General features: G+C 36.4%; 1 protein-coding gene across 4 annotated transcripts in view; it reads right to left on the minus strand.

The window, feature by feature from the left end:
• Positions 1-20,494, minus strand: part of POLK (DNA polymerase kappa) — a 92,403-nt gene that overhangs the window by 42,144 nt on the left and 29,765 nt on the right. For 3 of the 4 annotated variants that reach the window (XM_030926801.1, XM_030926803.1, XM_010352830.2), the window contains exons 2-3: positions 14,137-14,284; positions 8,292-8,411 (exon numbers count right to left, since the gene is read on the minus strand). In XM_030926801.1, the coding sequence (XP_030782661.1) occupies positions 8,292-8,411; positions 14,137-14,271 (255 nt within the window). In that variant the 5' untranslated portion in view covers positions 14,272-14,284. Of the gene's footprint in view, positions 1-8,291; positions 8,412-14,136; positions 14,285-15,879; positions 15,960-20,494 lie in introns of those variants that run through there. The other variant, XM_030926802.1, reaches the window with a different exon arrangement.

A 20,494-nucleotide genomic window follows, 5' to 3' on the forward strand; every position in this document is an offset into this window, starting at 1 on the left:
TGAATTCATGTCCTTTGCAGGGACATGGATGAAGCTGGAAAGCATCATTCTCACCAAACTAACACAGGAACAGAAAACCAAACACTGCATGTTCTCACTCATAAATGGGAGCTGAACAATGAGAACATATGGGCACAGGGAGGGGAATATCACATGTCAAGGCCTGTTGTGGGATGGGGAGCAAGGGAAGGGATAGCATTAGTAGAAATACCTCATGTAGATGATGGGTTGATGGGTGCAGCAGACCACCACGGCACATGTATACCTATGTAACAAACCTGCACATTCTACACATGTATCCCAGAACTTAAAGTATAATAATAATAATAGATTTTTTTAAAGAAACAAAAAATAGAATAACAGGTTTGGTTTGGGTCCTAGCACTTCAATTTAACTACATTAGTTACAGGACAGGGAGCAATTTAACCCCTTTCATGCTTACTTTCCTTATTTGTAAAGTGGTACTAAACCAACCTCAATAGGTTATTGAAAGAATTAAAAGAGACACCCATATAATGCACCTATCTAGGGATACAATAAGGGCTTAATTATCTATAATTATAAAAGTAGAAGTTACATTTATTGAGTACATGTGTCATATAATACGCTAAGTGCTTTCTAAGTTAAATCATTTACTGGTCATAATTCTGAGATCATAATTATTGTTCCCATTTTATAGATGAAACTAAAGGTCAGTAAGAGTAAGTAATTTACCCTAAGTCATACAGCCAGTAAATGTTAGCACTAAACAGTGAAACCAAGTTACTCTGAAGTCTGTTTTTGATTATGTTACGATGCTTCTCTATAATAGATTTTTTAAAGTCTGTAATGTTGAAATACACTCAAATTGAACTGTAATGGCATATTTTCTATTCATATGTCTTATTTTCTTTAAAAATCCCCCATTTCTATTACATTGAGGAGACTCAGAAATAATGTGGTTTTTTTGTTGTTGTTTTCTTAAGTTAGTATTTCCCCAAGACTACTGAATAAATTTGAGTTAATAAAATCAATTGTTGGCCAGCCCCAGTGACTCATGCCTGTAACCCCTTTGGGAGGCTTAAGTGGAAGGGTAGCTTGAGGCCAGGAGTTTGAGACTAGCCTGGGCAACATAGCGAGATCCTGTCTCTACAAAAAATTTAAAAAATTAACTGGGGTGAAAGTGTACACCTATAGTCCCACCTACTTGGGAGGCTGAGGCAGGAGGATTGTTTGAGCCCAGTAGTTGGAGGTTGTAGTGAGCCATGATGGGACCACTGCACTCCAGCCTGGGTGACAGAGAGAGATCCTGTCTCTCAAAAAAAAAAAAAAAAAAAAAAAAAAACACCAAAAACCAAATCAATAAATTGCCAAAATGGTCAAAATGCACTGATTTGCTGTGTAGCTGTCATGCAATGTAACATGAACATTTGTCTACTTGATTTACGAACCCATGTTCTTATACAACAATTTGTCAGTTACAAAAAAATGACTGTGTCTTGAAGAAGTCCACTGAGGTTGAGAAAGGGTGGAGTATACTTAAGAGAGGTTCTGAACACCCTGGGGGTTCATGCCTGTAGAAGTTGCTTACCTCAGCTCGACTAGCGATAGTTCATAATAGCATATCACACATAATAAAATTGAGTACTTGGAAATTTTAAGACTCTAAAATAGAAACACATTTCCTATGGAAACAACTCTGTTCTCTCAGGCCTTCTTGACTCAAACTTCCTCAATCCCCTCCCATTTATACAACTTCTTTTGGAGGAAGCTCAACAAATGAAACAATTTAACAATCAACATAAAACACATTTCCTGCCATTCCTGTTGCAAAAGATGCCAGAGAGCCTCTGATGAAATAGTCAACCAACACTGGAACAAAATCTTATATTCTGCTACACAATGGAAGATACTTCCTATTCCTCCAGATTATTAGTATATTTAAGGATATGAGCTTTAAAAATAGTATGAATAGCTAGCAGTTGTTAGCATCACTTATATACTATATCATTAAAACTGTTAAACATATTTGTAGGTTATAGATCAATAAAATGAAAATGTCCAGAAAGTACATTGCTTAAGGATTAATATCAATTTAAAAATAATATTATTATGGATAGAACTAATTTTTTTTAAAACCTTGATAAAATGATGCCTAAGTTTATTTGAAAGAAACATGCATGAGAAAAAAAAATTTAAGGAAGCATTACAAGGGAGAATATTAAACTATATTCCTGCTGTTCAATAACTAAAACTGTATGTTACTGATACAGGAAAAGACTGAACTTATTAGAAGAGAGTCCAGAAATAAATCAAAGAACAATTGAGAATTTTTTTATTTGGAAGTGCCTCATTTCAACTCAGTGAAGAAAGGATTCATGATTCAATAAATGGAGTTGGGACAAGTGAATCACCATTTAGGGAAAATAATACTATGTAGGGAAAATATAACACCATTTAAGAAAAACATACTTCACACCTTACATCAAAACAAATTCCAAATTGACTAAAGATATGAGTATGCCAAGAGCTATAAAAAATACTAAAAGAAGACATAGGCATGGCTGTGAGGAATAATCTTCCAAGTACAATACCAAGACCAAAAAAAAAAAAAACCAAAAAACCATTATAAGAATACCGTTTCTGGAACCAGTAAGTGATAATCAGTTACAAGATACAAGGTTAATATACAAAAGTCAGTCACTTTCCTATATGCCACCAATGAACAAGTAAAATTTAAAATTTAAAACACATTAGAGGCCAAACATGGTGACTCACACCTGTAATCCCAGTACTTTCAGAGGCCGAGGCAGGTGGATCACTTGAACTCAGGAGTTCAAGACCAGCCTGACCAACATGGTGGAACCCTGTCTCAACTAAAAATACAAAAACTAGCTAGGCATGGTGGTGGGCACCTGTAATCGCAGCTACTTGGGAAGTGGAGGCAGGAGAATCGCTTAAACCCAGAAGAGGAGGATGCAGTGAGCTGAGGTCATCCCATTACACTGCAGCCTGGGTGACAGAGGGAGTCTCAAAAACAAAACAAAACAATACAAAACAAAAAAACACATTACAATTTATATTAAAACCTCCAAAAATGAAATACTTAGGTATAAATGTAACAAAATATGTACAAGATCAACATGAGGAAAACTACAAAGTCTGAAAAAAGAAAGCAAAGAAGAACTAAATACAGTCTCTGGCCTATGATGGTTCAACTTAAGATTTTTCAGCTTTATGAAGGGTTTTTATCTGGACATAACCCCACCATTAAGTCAGGGAATATCTAGACTTATGATGGTTTGACTTACAATTTTTCAACTTTATAATGGGTTTATCCAAATGTAACTCCATTGTAAGCCAAGGAGCATCCTTAAATGGAGAGACATTCCATGTTCATGAACAGGAAGACTCTATTATCAAATGCCAGTCAGTTCTTCCCAACTTCATCTATACACTCAGTGCAATCCTAGTCAAAATCCCAGCAAGTTATTTTGTGGATGTCAACAAACTGATTCTAAAATTTATATGGTGAGGCAAAAGATGCAATTAGCCAACACAATATTGAAGAACAAGAACAAAACTGAAGGACTGAAACTACTTGACTTCAAGATTTACTATAAAGTTACAGTAATTAAGATAGTGTGGTACTGGCAAAAGAACAGACAAATAGATCAATGAAACAGAATACAGAGCCCAGAAATAGACTCACATAAATATAGACAATTGGTCTTTGAAAAAGGAGCAATGACTCAATAACACGGATAAGAGTTTCTTTTTTTTTTTCTCTCTCTTTTCTTGAGACTCATGCTGTTGCCCAGGCTGGAGTGCAATCATGGCTCACTGCCACCTCGACCTCCCAGGCACAAACAATCTTCCCTTCCCACCTCAGCCTCCCGAACAGTTAGGACCATGGGCCTGTGCACCACCCCCAGTTATTTTTTTCTATTTTTTGTAGAAGCAGGGTCTTGCTATGTTGCCTAGGCTCGTCTTGAACCCCTGGGCTCAAGCGATCTTCCCACCTTGGCCTCCCAAAGTGCTGGGATTACAGGTGTGAGCCGCCACACCTAGCAAGAAAATTTTTTTTTTTTTTTTTTTTTTTTAACAAATTGTGCTGGAACAATTGGATATCCACATGTTAAAAAAAAAAAAAAAAAAAGATGAACTTATATCCTCCACAAAAATGAACTCAAATGAATCACAGACCTAAGTGTAAAGTGCAAAACTATAAAATTCCTAGAAGATAACACAAGAGAAAATATAGACGAACTTGGGTTTGATGATGACTATTTAGATACAATACCAAAGGCACAATCCATGAAAGAAATAATTGATAAACTAGACTTCATTAAAATTAAAAATTTCTGCTCTGTGAAAGATATTGTCAATAGAGTAAAAAGAAAAGCCACAGGTTGGGAAACAATATTTGCAAAAGACATATCTGATACAAGTCTGTTGTCCAAAATACACAAAGAACTCTTAAGAACCAAAAATAAGAAAGCAGACAACTTGATCATAAATGGTCAAGGACCTCAACAGACACCTCAACAAAGAAGATATACAGATGGCAAATAAGCACATGAAAAGATGCTCCACATCATATGTCATCAGGGAAATGCAAATTAAAACAACGAGATACCACTATACATATATTAGAATAGCCAAAATTCACAGCACTGACAACACCAAATGATGGCAATGATATTCAGCAACAAGAATCCTCAGTCATTGTTGGTGGGAAGACAAAATGGTATGGTCACTTTCGAAGACAGTTTGGCAGTTTCTTATAAAGCTAAACATAATTTTATTTTACCATATTATTGCACTCCTTAGTATTTACCCAAAAGAGTTGAAAACTTATGTCCATACATAAGCCTGGCCATAGATATTTATAGCAGCTTTATTCATAATTCCCCAAACTTAGAAGCAACCAAAGTAACCTTCAGTAGGTAAATGGACAAATAGCTTGACAGCTCATTTATTTTATGTGCTGAATATTATTCAATTGTCTGTGGTATGGCTCACACCTGTAATCCCAGAACTTTGGAAGGCTGAGACAGGCGGATTACATGAGGCCAGAAGTTGGAGACCAGATTGGCCAACATGGTGAAACCCTGTCTCTACTAAAAAATGCAAAAATTAGCTGGGCATGGAGGTGGGCACTGGTTATCCCAGCTACTCGGGAGGCCAAGGGAGGAGAAAAGCTTGAACGTGGGAGGCGGAGGTTGCAGTGAGCCAAAATTGCACCACTGCACTCCAGCCTGGGCAACAAAGTGAGAGAGATTCCATCTCAAAAAAAAAAAAAAAAAAAAAAAAAAAAAAAAAAAAAAAACTGTCTGTGGTACATCCAGACAATTGAATAACATTCAGTACATAAAATAAATGAACTATTAAGCCATGAAAAGACATGAAGGAAATGTAAATGTATGCATTTACACTGCATAAGTAAAAACAGTCAGTCTGAAAAGGCTACATCCTGTATGATTCTAATATATGACATTCTGGAAAAGGGAAAACTATGGAGATAGTAAAAAGGTCAGTGATTGCCAGGGGTTACTGGGGGAGGGAGGGATTAATACATAGAGCACAGAGTATTTTTTTAGGGCAGTGAAACTATTCTGTATGATACTATAATGGTGGATGCACCTCACTGTACATTTGTCAAAACCCACAGAATGTACACCACCAATATTGAACCCTAATGTAAACTATCAACTTTGGGTGATAAGGTTGTGTCAACGTAGGTTCATCAACTGTAACAAATGTACCCCTCTGGTGGGGGATGATGATAGCAGGGGAGGTTATGCCTGTGGGGAGAAAGGAGTATATGGAAAATCTTTGTACCTTTTGTTCAATTTTGCTGTGAACCTAAAACCGCTTTGAAAAATATGGTCTTTTTATACATGCTTGTGTTTGTTCACTGCAGCACAATTCACAACAGCAAAGACACGGAATCAATCTAAATGCTCATCAATGATAGACTGGATAAAGAAAATTTTATACATATACACCATGGAATACTGTGTGGCAATAAAAAAGAATGAGATCATGTCTTCTGCAAGGACATGGATGGAGCTGGAGGCCATTTTCCCTAGTAATTAACAGAGGAACAGAAACCACATATGGCATGTTCTCACTTGTAAGTGGGAGCTAAATCATGAAACCACATGGACACATAGAGGGGAACAACATACACTGGGGCCTACTGGAGGGTGGACGATGGGAGGAGGAAAAGGATCAGGAAGAATAACTAATGGGTGGTACTAGGCTTAATGCCTGGCTGACAAAATAATCTGTACAACAAACCCCCATGACACCAGTTTACTTATATAACAAACCTGCACATGTACCCCGAACTTAAAAGTTAAAAAAAATAAATTTTGAAGTGAAAGGAAGATATATACATATATATACAATTTTTTTAAAGTCACCAGCTTTGATTACATAAATATTAAAAATTATATGGGAAAAACTGCAAAATTAAAAGACAATACATTGGAAAAATATTCAAAACAAATGGCAAGAAAAAAATCTCTAATATATTAAGACCTTATAAATCAAGATAGATATAAACTCCCCTAGAAATGTGAGCAAAAAACATTGCTTCAGGCTGCTACTTGAATCCCAAAATCCATTCTGCCTTCCTTCCATAGTAATGAATTTTCAGCTGGGCACATGGGCACCCAGCTAAAGTTACAGCTTCTCTTGCAGTTAGGTGTGGCCATGTAACTTAAATTCTTGCCAAATAATGTGAGCTGAAGTAATGTGTGCAACTTCTTTTGCACTTGTTTAATAGCAAATTACTGTACTTGCCTTCAATTTTTTCCCTTTCTTTCTTCCTTAACCAGGAGATGGAATATGGATGGAAAATAATTCAGTTTTGCTAATTCAGGTAAGGATAACGCCAGGGGATGATGGAACAACATGATTTAAAGAACCTGGGTCTCTAAATGATAATCAGAGTCACTCACCAGCTAGAACTACTCACTTATGTGAGAAAGAAAGCAGCTCTTATTTAAAATATTACATTTTTGGTCTCTTGTGCTAGCAACTTAGCATATATCCTCACAAATAGAATAAAAGAGGAAATTCTCACAATAAGGAAATATTAATGGCTTACAATTATGTGAGAAAATCAATACTCTCATGCTGAAAATGTAAAATGATACCATCTTTGATCAAAATAACAGCACTAGGGTACAAAGGTAAGAAGGATAATCACAGGGTTGCGTATGAAACAAAAAACTGAAATCAAGGTGGGAAATGGTAAATAAATTATGGTACCTCCATACAGTGGAATGCCGTGAAGCATTAAAAATGATGATATGACAAATAAATCATCTTTCATCATAACAGAAGACCATGTAAAAATTATCTTGTGCTCTGAGAAGGCATATGTATCAAAAAATGACACATTATATAGTTTGGTAAAGAAAACATAAAATTTATGATCTTTGAACTCTGTCACAGACAGAGGGTTTTGTAACATATTAGATTAATCACAGACAAGGATTTTGTAGCATATTAGATTAATCTAATTTTATTGTTACTTTATAGACTAGAGCTTTGTTAACATTGGATCAGATTTTGATAAAGAGTAAACGCCTCTTGCCATGACTTGTTTTACTATCAGAAATTTGACTGCTTTGAGTTGTCAGTCTACCACACAGTGCCCTGCAACTTGGATATTCCCAAACTTTTCTCCTGAAATAACTTTTAATAGAAAAGGAAACTTTGAGTATTTACTTCCCGAGATTCTGGAGAAGGCAAAAACCTTCCAAGATTTTAGAAGTCTTGTGTTTTATCTTAAAAGTTCATGTACATTTGGCATTCTAATCTATAGTGTGACTTTTTATTTTACTATAACATGGTTATGTTTTAAGTTACTTTCCAATTTAATTAGCTAACATATTCCTCAAATATTTTTTGCAACATCAGCATTGCAGAAACATGCCACATTTATCCTGTGGCCTTTTTCTAGCTGCGAAGTATGTATACAATAAAAAGAACATAGGCTTTGGATTAAATCCTCGTTCTGCCAACTACCTGTCCTATCAAGCTGGGCAAGTTACTTAACCTAATTAACACTTCATTTACTCATCTGTATAATAGAGGTGACAATGTCTAGGTATGGAGTCTTTATGTAAATGAGCAGAGCAACACTTAGCAAAGTATGTTCATTTGCTGAATATGTACGCTTTACAATATAATAAACATTTACATTTCATCTTTTCAGTTATGACTTGACAATACATTTTAACTGTCAATTACTATTCTACAACTTCCACTTTATTTAACAATTTAATTAATACCTGTAATTGTGCTTTTCTTAGCTGTTGGCTGGTGATTTGAGCTTTTTGTTGCATCATATTTTCAATTCGTTGGTTGACCTGCTTTTCTTTCTTGAGCTCATTTCCATAAAATCTGGACCCCTATGGAGGAAAACAAAACAAAGCATAAGAAAAATATCTGAAGGAAAGCATCACTGTAGTATAACCTGGTGGCTAAGAGCACATACTCGGGAAACAGAAGATTAAATTTAAAACTTAGCTCTACTACTTACTAGCTAGGTGACTCTAAAATTATTTAATCTTTCTACATCTCAGTTTATTTGTAAGATGAATTTATTAGTAGTTAATTAAATTACAAGATTGTTGTGAGGCAGTACTTAGCATAGTACAAGCTCTCTGAGATGAATACAGATTTGCATTCAGAAAAGAACGGTATGTCCTAGGTAGTATCCACAGGGCATATCAAAGGCCTTAATGGGTTGGGTCATCAGTTATCTCTTGCATTAAAAAATACTCCTTACAAAGTATTTTCAAACATTTAATGTTAAGTCATTAAAGAAAATGTAGAAAATAATTCAAAAAACTGACCATTATTTCATCACTGAACATAGTGTCTATCCATTTATCTGGTTGATAGACATTTAGCTTATTTTCACTTTTTGGCTACAGTGAAAAATGCTATCATAAACATTTGTGGACAAGTTTTCATGTGGACATACGTTGTCATTTCTCTCGGGTATGTACCTAGGAGTGGAGTTTCTGTGTCATATGGTACCTCTATACTCAACTTTTGAGGAAATGCCAGTCTGTTTTCCAAAGTGGTTGAACCATTTTATAATCCCATCAGCAATGCAGGAGGGTTCCAATTTCTCCACATCCTTGCCAACATTTGTTACTGTGTCCTATTTATTATAGCTATTCTAAGCAATAGTAGTATGAATGGCATCTCTTTGTGGTTTTTAAATTTGTATTTGCCTGATGACTAATGATACTGAGCATCTTTTCATGTGCCTAGAGCCATTTGTATATCTTCTTTACTGAAATGTCTATTCACATCTTTTGACCATTTTTTGATTCGGTTGCTTATTGAGTTGTAGACATTTTCTGTATATTCTGGATATAAGTCTTTTATCACATATGTGTTTTACAAATATTTTACCCAAGGCACACTGATCTCTTTCCTTCCTTCCTGCCTCCCTCCTTCTTTTCCTTTTCTCTTCTCTTCTCTTTTCCTTCCTTCCTTCCTTTCTCTTTCTTTTCTTTCTTTCTTTCTCTTTCTCTCTCTCTCTTTCTCTCTTTCTTTCCTTCTTTCTTTCTTTCTCTCTCTCTCTTTCTCTCTTTCTTTCTTTCTTTCTTTCTTGAGATGGGAGGTCTCATTATGTTGCCCAGGCTGGTCTCAAACTCCTGATCCTCCCACCTCAGCCTTCCAAAGTGTTAGGATTACAGGTGTGAGCCACCACACCTGACCTTTTTACTTTTATTGCTGTCTTTTGAAGCGTAAACATTTTAAATTTTGATGAGGACCAATTCATCAACTTTCTTTTATTGACTGTCCTTTTAGTATCACATCTAAATTTCTGCCTAACTGAAGGTCTCAGAGGCTTTCTCAAATTTTCTCCTAAAATTTGTATTGTTTTGGCTCTTTAAGTCTATTTTGAGTTAATTTTGTGTATGGTATAAGGGTTTTGTTTTGTTTTTAATGACAGGGTCTCACTATGTTGCTCAGGCTGGTCTCAAACTCCTGATCCTCCTATCTCGGACTACCAAAGTGCTGGAATTACAGGTGTGAGTCACTGCACCTGGCCTTTTTATTTATCTTTATTGTCTCACTGCACTGGTTAGAACTGTTAGGACTATGTTGAGTTGAAAAGGTGAGAGTGGACATTCTTGCCTTGTTCCTAATTTTAGGGAGAAAGTGTTCAGTCTTCCACCATAAAGTATGATGTTCACTGTAGTTTTTTTTTTAATAGATGTCCTTTACCAGATTGAGGAAGTACCCTTCTATTTCAAGTTTGTTAAGAGCTTTTAGCATGAATAGTGGTGGAATTTTATGAAATATGCTTTTTCTGAGTCTACTAAGATGATTGTGTGGTTTTGTGCCCTTTATTTTAATATGATGTATTACATTAATTGATTTTTCAGATCTTTTTTTTTTTTTCCTTTTTCTGAGAGGGAGTCTTGCTCTGTTGCCCAGGCTGGAGTACAGTGGCATGATCTTGGCTCACTGCAACCTCCACCTCTCGGATTCAAGCAATTCTTCTGTCTCAGCTTCCCGAGTAGCTGGGACTACAGGCCTACGCCACCATGCCTGGCTTAGTTTTGTATTTTTAGTAGAGACGGGGTTTCACCATATTGGTCACGCTGGTCTTGAACTCCTGACCTCAGGTGATCCACCCGCCTCAGCCTCCCAAAGTGCTGGGGTCATAGGCATGAGCTTGGCCGATTTTTAGATCTTAAACCAACCTTGCTTTCCTAAGATAAATGCCATTTGGTTATGGTGCATAATCTTTTTGATATATTGTTTAAATCAGTCCTCTAATATTTTGTTGAGGACTTTTGCATTCATAATGATGTATAACCTTGTGTTTGGCTTTGGTTATCAGGGTGATACTGGCCTCATAGGAGTTGGGAAGTGTTCCATCCTTCTCTATTGTCTAGAAGAGCTTGTGGAATATTGGTATCATTTCGTCTTTAAATATTTGATAAAATTCACCAGAGAAGCCAAATGGCCTGGTCTTTTTTCTTTGATGGGGAGATTTTTAATTACTAATTTATTTCCTTATTATATAGATCTATTTAGATTCTCTGTATCTTCTTGAGTCCATTTTGAAAAATTGTAAACTTCTAGAAATGCCTCCAATTTATTGGAATTTGTTTTAAAATACTCTACTCCTCCCTCCAAAAATCAGCAGGGGAAGGGTAAGATAGATAAAACTATATTTGCAAAAATGTTGGTAATTGTTGATGCTGGGTGATGATTATATGGGGATTTACTTTACTATTCTCTGTAATTTTCTATATATTTTAAACTTTCTGATAAGAGTTTTAAAAAAGCAGGCCGGGCGCAGTGGCTCAAGCCTGTAATCCCAGCACTTTGGGAGGCTCAGACGGGCGGATCACGAGGTCAGGAGATTGAGACCATCCTGGCTAAGACGGTGAAACCCCGTCTCTACTAAAAAATACAAAAAAACTAGCCGGGCGAGGTGACGGGTGCCTGTAGTCCCAGCTACTCGGGAGGCTGAGGCAGGAGAATGGCGTGAACCTGGGAGACGGAGGTTGCAGTGAGCTGAGATTGCATCATTGCACTCCAGCCTGGGCGACAGAGTGAGACACTGTCTCAAAAATAAATAAATAAATAAAATAAAAAAGAATTTTAAAAAAGTAAATTGTATTGCTATGGAATAGTAACAATTAGAAAATTCCAATTTAATCAAGATACCATTTATGATAAACTCACCTCATATACTAGAGGAATATATATCATTCTATGTATTTTTATATAACAATCATGTGATATGTGCCAATTATATACGTACCTATATATTTTTGATATATATCACATAAAATTTATATGAAAGCAAAGCTTCAAGAATACTCAAGATATTCTTGAAAAAGAGCAAAGTGTAAAAAAAAGAAATTGTGCTAGCAGATATCAAGGCTTATTATAAAGCATGATAATAAAAAACATGCAATACACATGCAAACATAGGCAAATGATCCAGTGGAACAGAAGAGAAAGCACAGCAGATCAGTAGGAAAAGGATGGACTATTTAATAAATTGTACTGCAATGCAGAGAATAGAGAGGGAGGATCAGATAGGGACATCTAGGGTAACCTACATATTCTATTTCTTAACCTAAAAACTAGATTCATAGGTTTTATTCTTTTTCTTCTTTTTGAACATTTTTATGATGAAAATATCAAAAAAGTCTCAAAGGCAGAAAAAACATGAATACAATAAACATGTATAAAACTATCACTCAGATTTAACAGCTGTTAACATTTTACTGTATATGCTTCATTACAAGTGAAACATTTTAAATTATAAATATCAAGATAGCCATTCCACAGAGGATTTCGGTATGCATTTAAAAATAAGGCCATTTTCGCACCTCATCACAGTAGCATTTTCATAGCTAACAAAATTAATGATAATTCCTTAACTTTTTATCTTGGAATTTTCAAAACTGCAAAACCTGAAAAAATAGTACAATGAACACCTATATATCCTTACCTAGATTCATCAATTAATATCCTGCTACATTTGATTTCTTCCTCAACTTCCACACACACCCCTTCCCCTCCTTTTGGCTATACCATTTTAAAGTAAGTTGCTGTGGACATCACCATGCATTTCCTAAGAATAAGGATATTCTCTTAAAGTTTACATCTTTCTACACATATATTAATACATGTATTGTGTTTATTAATGTACATAACATACATAATACAACATACTAATACATATTATATATTATGTATATATTATTAATGTATCTTAATATTGATATACATTGATAATACACATAACACATTAATACATATATATTCTATATAATATATAAATGAAACAAAGAAGTGGTAAAAAAATTAAAGAATTCTTTTATGACCTTAAAGAAAGCCCTACGTAGTTGGCATTCAACTACGTAAAATGGAGCAAACAAAAAATTTCTGAACAGGAGAAACTACCATAAGCAAAGTCAAAAGATAACTAATTATTGAATGTGCATATGTATATAGAATATATAATCAGAGTTCATAAAAAATGAAATACAAGTAATTTTTAAAATATCAAAAGAGTGCCAGGCATAGTAGCTCATGCCTATAATCCCAGCACTTTGGGAGGCTAAGATAGAGGGATTGCTTGAGGCCAGGAGTTCAAGACTAGCCTAGGCAACATAGTGTGACCTCACCTCAACAAAAAATAAAAAGTTAGCCAGGCTTAGTGGCATGTGCCTATTGTCCTAGCTCTTCAAAGGCTGAGGTGAGAGGACCACTTGAGTCCAGGAGGGTGAGGCTGTAATGAGCTATTATTGTGCTACTGGACTCCAGCCTGGGTGACAGAGTGAGACGCTGTCTCAAAGAAAGAAAAGATATGCAACTAATTTTTCATAAAAGGAATACAAATTAATGCTATACTATATTACCTCAGATTGACAAATACAAAAGTTTAGTAATACACTGTGTTGGCATAGTTTCAGTATGGTAATACACACATATTTGTGGTGGAAGTGTGAATTGACAGAAACACCATGGAGGGTAATTTGGCAATTCGTAAAAATCACACATGCATATATTCTTTTGTGCTATGTGTAATTGGTGAAACAATTCCACTTGTAGGAATCTCTTCTACAGTTGTACTTGCACATACAGAAAGTTATAAAATACAAGGTTATTCCCTACTTTACTAATAATGTTTGTAAAAATAAAAGACTACAAATGACATATATTTATCTATAAACTTTTTGGCTGGTTCAATAAATTACATTATATCCACACACACAGGCATACAAAGAATGAAGATCTTTAATTACCTATACAGAAAGAGCTCCAAGTTATATTAACTGAAAAAAAAATCCAAATACCAAAACAATTTCTCCCATTGGGGTTAAACAAAAGAAAGGTGAATAGGAACATGTACATTATTTTGGTTTTATATGCCTATTATATGCATGTGAAATAGAAACCTGGATGGTAGGAGCAACAGAATAGAAGGGAGATTATTCCATACCCTTTTGTAGTTTAAAAATAATATATATTGAAATATTGAAATATTAAATAAAAATGACATTCAAATGATTTTCTTTGAAACAGAAAGTTAAAAGGTCATTAAATTACACATATCAAAAGAAACAAGAAACATACCTTTGTGGCTTCCATTATAATTTTGTTAATTTTCTCTTTATCTAATCCTTCCATTCCTGCTTTATTATCATTAAGTCCCATCCTAAGCAGAAGATCATCTTTGTAACTGTCACACTTCTCCTTTGTGCTATCCATGGTATAAACTTATCTGAAAAAGCATAAAGATAAACACTGCTTTTAAAACCATCTGTGGCCAGGTGTGGTGGCTCATGCCTGTAATCCAACCACTTTGGGAGGCTGAGGCGGGCAGACTGACTGAGCTCAGGAGTTCGAGACCAGCCTGGGTAACATGGTGGAACCCTGTCTCTACTAAAATACAAACAAAATTAGCCAGGTGTGACGGCGTGCACCTGTACTCCCAGCTACTAGGGAGGCTGAGGCAGAAGAATTGCTTAAACCCAGGAGGCAGAGGTTGCAGTGAGCCGAGATTGCGCTACTGCACTCCAGCCTGGGTGACAGAGCGAGACTCTTGTCTCCAAAAAACAAACAAAAAACAGAAAAAAACTCCAAAAAACATGTGGGGGATAGGGAGACAGGAGCACCACGTACATCCATTATGCATCAATAAAAAAGTTTTTAAAATGTTAAATGGTATAGAAATCAGCAAAACAAAATTTTTAAATGACAGTTAAGAATTTTTAGCTACTAAAAATTATTACTCAGACTTTAAAAATTACAATTGACTCTTAGACAACACAGGTTTGAACTGAGAAGATCCACTTATATTTGAATTTCTTCTGCCTCTGCCACCCTTAAGACAGAAAGACCAACTCCATTGCTTTCTCTTCCTTAGTTTATTCAACATGAAGACAATGAGGATGAAGATCTTTATGATCTACTTCCACTTAATGAATAATAAATGTATTCTGTCTCATTTATGATTTTCTTGATAACATTTTCCTTTCTCTGGCTTTCTTTATTGTAAAAATAGAGTACAGAACAAATATAACATACAAAATACATATTGATCAACTGCATACCTTATTAGTAAGGCTTCCAGTTAACAACAGGCTATTAGTAGTTACATTCTTCAGGAGTCAAAAATTATATGTAAGTTTCTGATTGTGCGTGGGCAGGGTCCCTAGCCCCTGTGGTATTCAAGAGTCATCTGTATTATCACAAGATTATGATATTTTTGGAGAGAAGAAAGGAATTAGCATTTTCTGCATGCTCCATTCTAGCTACTATGCTTAGGGCACTATATGCGAGGATCATAACAGCCCTGAAAGATAGGTACTATTCTCCATACAAAAAGATAACAAACCAGAGTCTTAGAACATGTCTATTGAGAAATTTGCTAACAAGTGGCAAACATGTGTTGGAACCCAGGCATGAGTACAAAACTTATGTTTCTACCCAGATTAAAACATGGAATAGAAATACAAAATAATACTTCCTCTACTATACACATGTTAAGTTCAACTGCATTTATTATCTACTATATGCAGATCTCCTTCTTAAGGCAATGAAAAAATACAGGAAAAAAAAAAAAAACCTAGAAAGTTAAGTCACCTCTAAGGTTAAGAAAAATCCTTTCAAATAATAAATCTTTAATATCTTTATATACTTTATAGTTTACCTTCACATACCTTAGCTTTTAAAGATATTTACAACCATGCAAAACAGATCTGGTTATTTTCATATTAGGGAGAAAAAAAATGAGAACTTCAGCAAGATTGAATGAATTGCCATCATAACTGTTAGTAAGTGGAAGAATTGGGAGTTGAATGCAAGCCTTCTTACTTCAACTCTGATGCACTCCATGATATTACAGTTGCCTCCGACTTGGGGATCATGTATACCATAAATAAGTGGCCAGGTGAACAGTTGTCATGAATCTAAAATAAATTATAATTGTGACTTATTTGCATGATTTAGAGAGGGTGCCAATTTACTCTACTCTGCCTTGAGGATCTTCCCTTAACAATGTTGCTTCTTTTTTTGGCACCGGCAAAGAATAAAAAGAATTTTGGAAGGGACTCTGAATACTGTGACTATTAGTGGTAGTTCCACTAGGAATAAAAGTATACATCACGGTAGTTCTCAAACTTTGCTGCACATTAGGCCCACCTGGACAGCTGTGACGCCAATGATCCTCCCATACCAAATAAATCAGAAGGTCTGGGAGTAGCAGCCAGACAGGAGTATTTTAAAGAGATGCCCAGGTAATTTCAATGTGTCCCAAAGTATAGGAACCACTGGTACAGATGTTGTTTCGTAGTGCCCAGGGGAATATAGGTTGGTTTTTTGTTATCATTTGAATTTTTTCCCTTCAACGATCACATTGAGCTAATATTACTCTACATTTTGCCTTATGCTTCATTAATCCAATTACTTGTCAGTTTCTAGTAAAGCAGGTGAATGTAATTCAGTCACAATTTCACCATACCTTCACTACTAGAGAGTGAAATGGCTAAATGCAAACATCCTACATTTAAGCTGTCTTGCCCATATGTTTCTGGGTTTGTCATTGTTGTTATTCACATTCACTCATTCATTCATTTATTCATTCACAGATTAAGTCTCACTCTATCACCCAGGCTGGAGTGCAGTGGTGTGATCTCAGCTCACTGCAACCTCCGCCTCCTGGGTTCAAGTGTTTCTCCTGCCTCAGCCTCCCAAGAAGCTTGAACTACAGGCACACACCACCACGCCTAGTTAATTTTTGTATTTTTAGTAAAGATAGGGTTTTGTCATGTTAGCCAGGCTGGTCTTGAACTACTCAAGTGATCCGTCTGCCCCAGTCTCCCAAAGAGCTGGGATTACAGGTCTGAGCCACTGCACCTGCCTGTTGTTGTTTTTTAGAGACAGGGGTGGGTTGCCCAGGCCGGACTTGAATTCCTGGGCTCAAAAGATCCTCTCACATCAGCCTCCCAAATAGCTGAGACTGAAGGCACATGCCACAACTCCTGGCTGCCTTGCCCTTTAAATGATGAAATGTATAATTGGAAAAGAAATATTATTGAATGCCTACTCTTTACATATGATATATTAATTGCTTAGCCAAAAAACTCTTGAGGAGAGACCGGGTGCAGCACCTCATGACTGTAATCTTAGCACTTTGTGAGGCCAAGGCAGGACTGGTTAAGCCCAGGAGTTCAACACCAGCCCTGGTAACACAGTGAGACTCTATGTCTACAAAAATAAAAGTAAAAAATTAGCCAGGTGTAGTGAGTGATGTGCACCTGTAGTCTAAGCTCCTTGGAAGGCTGAGTTTGGAGTTTCACTTGAGTGTGGGAGGTCAAGGCTACAGTAAGCCATGGTCATGCCACTGCACTTCAGCCTGGGCAACAGAGCAGGAAACTGCCTCAAAAAAACCAAACCAAACAAACAAACAAAAACTCAAGAGTTGGTTTTGGTGCTTGAGTCAAAAGAACTGGGCTATGGGCAATCCTGGGACAAGGTGAAATTGTGAGATAGGTAGAGTTAGTTTTTTGCTACCTTCCTGCTTATTGATATCTAATTACCATGAAACTTTTGTCCAGTTTCATAGGCAATTGTTGACTATCATCCACATGCCAATGACTTACAGGTTTATAGCACCAGTCCAAATACCTGTTTGACATTTCAAGTGTAACATGTCCAAAAGTAATCTTTTCATCTGCCTCCACCCCTCCAACCAGCTCCATTTACAGCCTTCCTGGTATCCACTGAGGGCAACTCTAATCTATTCCAGTTGCTCATGTAAATAACCCAGGACTCATCCTTGACCACTCTCTTTCTCATACACCCACATCCAAACTATCAGGAAATCCTGTGAGCTCTGCTTTCAAAATCACCCTGAATTTATTCAGGTTACTAGTTAAAAATATAAGGCACAGCTGGGAGCAGTGATTCATGCCTATAATCCCAGCACTCTGGGAGGCCGAGGTGGATGGATCACCTGAAGTCAGGAGTTCGAGACCAGCCTGGCCAACATGGTGAAACCCTCTCTACTAAAAATACAAAATTAGCTGGGTATGGTGGCACATGCCTGTAGTCCCATCTACTCAGGAGGCTGGGACAGGAGAATCGCTTGAACCTGGGAGGCAGAGGCTTCCGTGGGCTGAGACTACACCACTGCACTCCAGCCTGGGCCAGACAGAGCAAGACTCCTTTTCAAAAATAAATAAATAAATAAATAAATAAATAAATAAATAAATAAGTAAATAAATAAATAAGGTTGGGCGCGGTGGCTCACGCCTGTAATCCCAGCACTTTAGGAGGCCGAGGTGGGTGGATCACCTGAGGTCAGGAGTTTAAGACCAGCCTGGCCAACATAGAGAAACCCCACGTCTAGTAAAAATACAAACATTAGCTGGGTGTGGTGGTGCACACCTGTAGTCCCAGCTACTAGGTAGGCTGAGGCAGGAGAATCCCTGGAGCCTGGGAGGCAGAAGTTGCAGTGAAGTGAGATTGTGCCACTGTACTCCAGCCTGGGCCACAGAGCGAGACTCTCTCAAAAAAAAAAAAAAAAAAAAAAGAAATGAAACAAAGAAGAACAAGGTCAGGGGTTTGAGACCAGCCTGGCCAATATGGTGAATCCCCATCTCTACTAAAAACATAAAAATTAGCTGGGCGCAGTGGCAGGCACCTGTAATCCCAGCTACTTGGGAGGCTGAGGCAGGAGAATTGCTTGAAACCAGGAAGCGGCAGTTGCAGTGAGCCAGGTTGCAGTGAGCCAAGATCACACCACTGCACTGCAGCCTGGGCAACAGAGTAAGACTGTGCCTCAAAAAAAAAAAAAAAAATACATATATATATACACACACACACATATATACACACACATATAAGGCAAACTTTTGCTTTTGGTAGTAATAAAGATGGAAACTTAGAATTTTTAAGAAGGAATTCTAAGGAAAAAGTTTTAGTGTGGTAGGGTTCCTTCCTACCTGTAAGAGGTAAAAGAAGCTATATAAAAAATATCACACTGTGATCAAAGTCATCTGGAATTAATCTACCAGAAAATATGCAAAATATACCAAAAGTAATAAGAAAGAAGGGGAGGAGAAAGGCGATGGGGGAAAGGAAGGTGGGGGAGACAGAGAGAGAGAAACAGAGAGAGAGAGAGAGGAATATGGAAAGCTAAACTAGAGTAAGTTCCTAGGTGGAGCTTGTTTCCTATTTCTAATATACTGTAAATAACCAAATGCAATAATTTCCTCAGAAAACCTTTATATACCTTAAGGATATATACTATTTTAAATCTCCCAAATATTCATATATTTAATACTTTGAACAGATTAAGCACCTGGCACAAAATTTCAGACTGATTAAATGTTCTTGTTATTCTCTATAAATTTAAATACAATGAATTGAATTGGGGATATAACTCTACATTTAAAGTAGTGATTTTCAAACCAATACATCTTATATGATCTACTTTAAAATTTCCTTTTTCATTTTCATTTACTGTAAAAATACTTTTTTAAATTTCAAGAAAATAAAAAAACACAATTTCAAGTAACAAATTATTTTTCCATGTTCTCCAATTATTTTACACACAGATACATGAAAACATACACTGAAACCATATGGCCACAATTTTTATATGACAAAAATGAAAGTATAGGTGCAACTTTGAATTTTTAGCTTTAGCTTTTAATATTTTTTGCAAAATAAGAGGAAAAATCTTTCAAAAATATTTTAAACTGGATTTGAACGATTTTCTCATTTACATGTGTCACTGAGAGAAAGAAATACGAAACCCCACAGATCCTAAACCAAGAGTATATATGCTAAAAGAAAACTCAAGTTTCTCACCAGAGACAGAAGGCCTACCTTGTGAGAACCATGCATGTATTCTCTTCTACCATGCATGTATTGCCTTTCTCCTTTTTAAAATTCATTTAATTGGTTCTAATGAAGAAGAATGGGACAGAGGGAAATTTAAAAACCTATACTCTACTTCATCCTAAAGACATTAAATTCATTCTTATAGAACAGTAAGCGGAAATTATCTTATTTTGACAGGATGAATAATATTCTGATATAAACATATTACCTACAGTGTCAATTCAAAGGTAAATTCCCCAAGCCCCAAGCTTTTGTTTTGTTTTGTTTTGTTTTTGAGACAGAAGACGGAGCTTCGGTCTTGTTGCCCAGGCTGGAGAGCAATGGCGCAACACTGGCTCACAGCAACCTCTGCCTCCCAGGTTCAAGCGATTCTCCTGCCTCAGCCTCCCAAGTAGCTCAGGAGCTGGGATTACAGGCATGAGCCACCAGGCATGGCTAATTTTGTATTTTTAGTAGAGACGGGGTCTCTCCATGTTGTTCAGGCTGGTCTCAAACTCCTGACCTCAGGTGATCCGCCCACCTCAGTCTCCTAAAGTGCTGGGATTACAGGTGTGAGCCACTGCGCCCAGCCTCCAAGTTT

The sequence above is a fragment of the Rhinopithecus roxellana genome, chromosome 3 (assembly GCF_007565055.1).
Source record: "Rhinopithecus roxellana isolate Shanxi Qingling chromosome 3, ASM756505v1, whole genome shotgun sequence".
NCBI lineage: Eukaryota > Metazoa > Chordata > Mammalia > Primates > Cercopithecidae > Rhinopithecus > Rhinopithecus roxellana.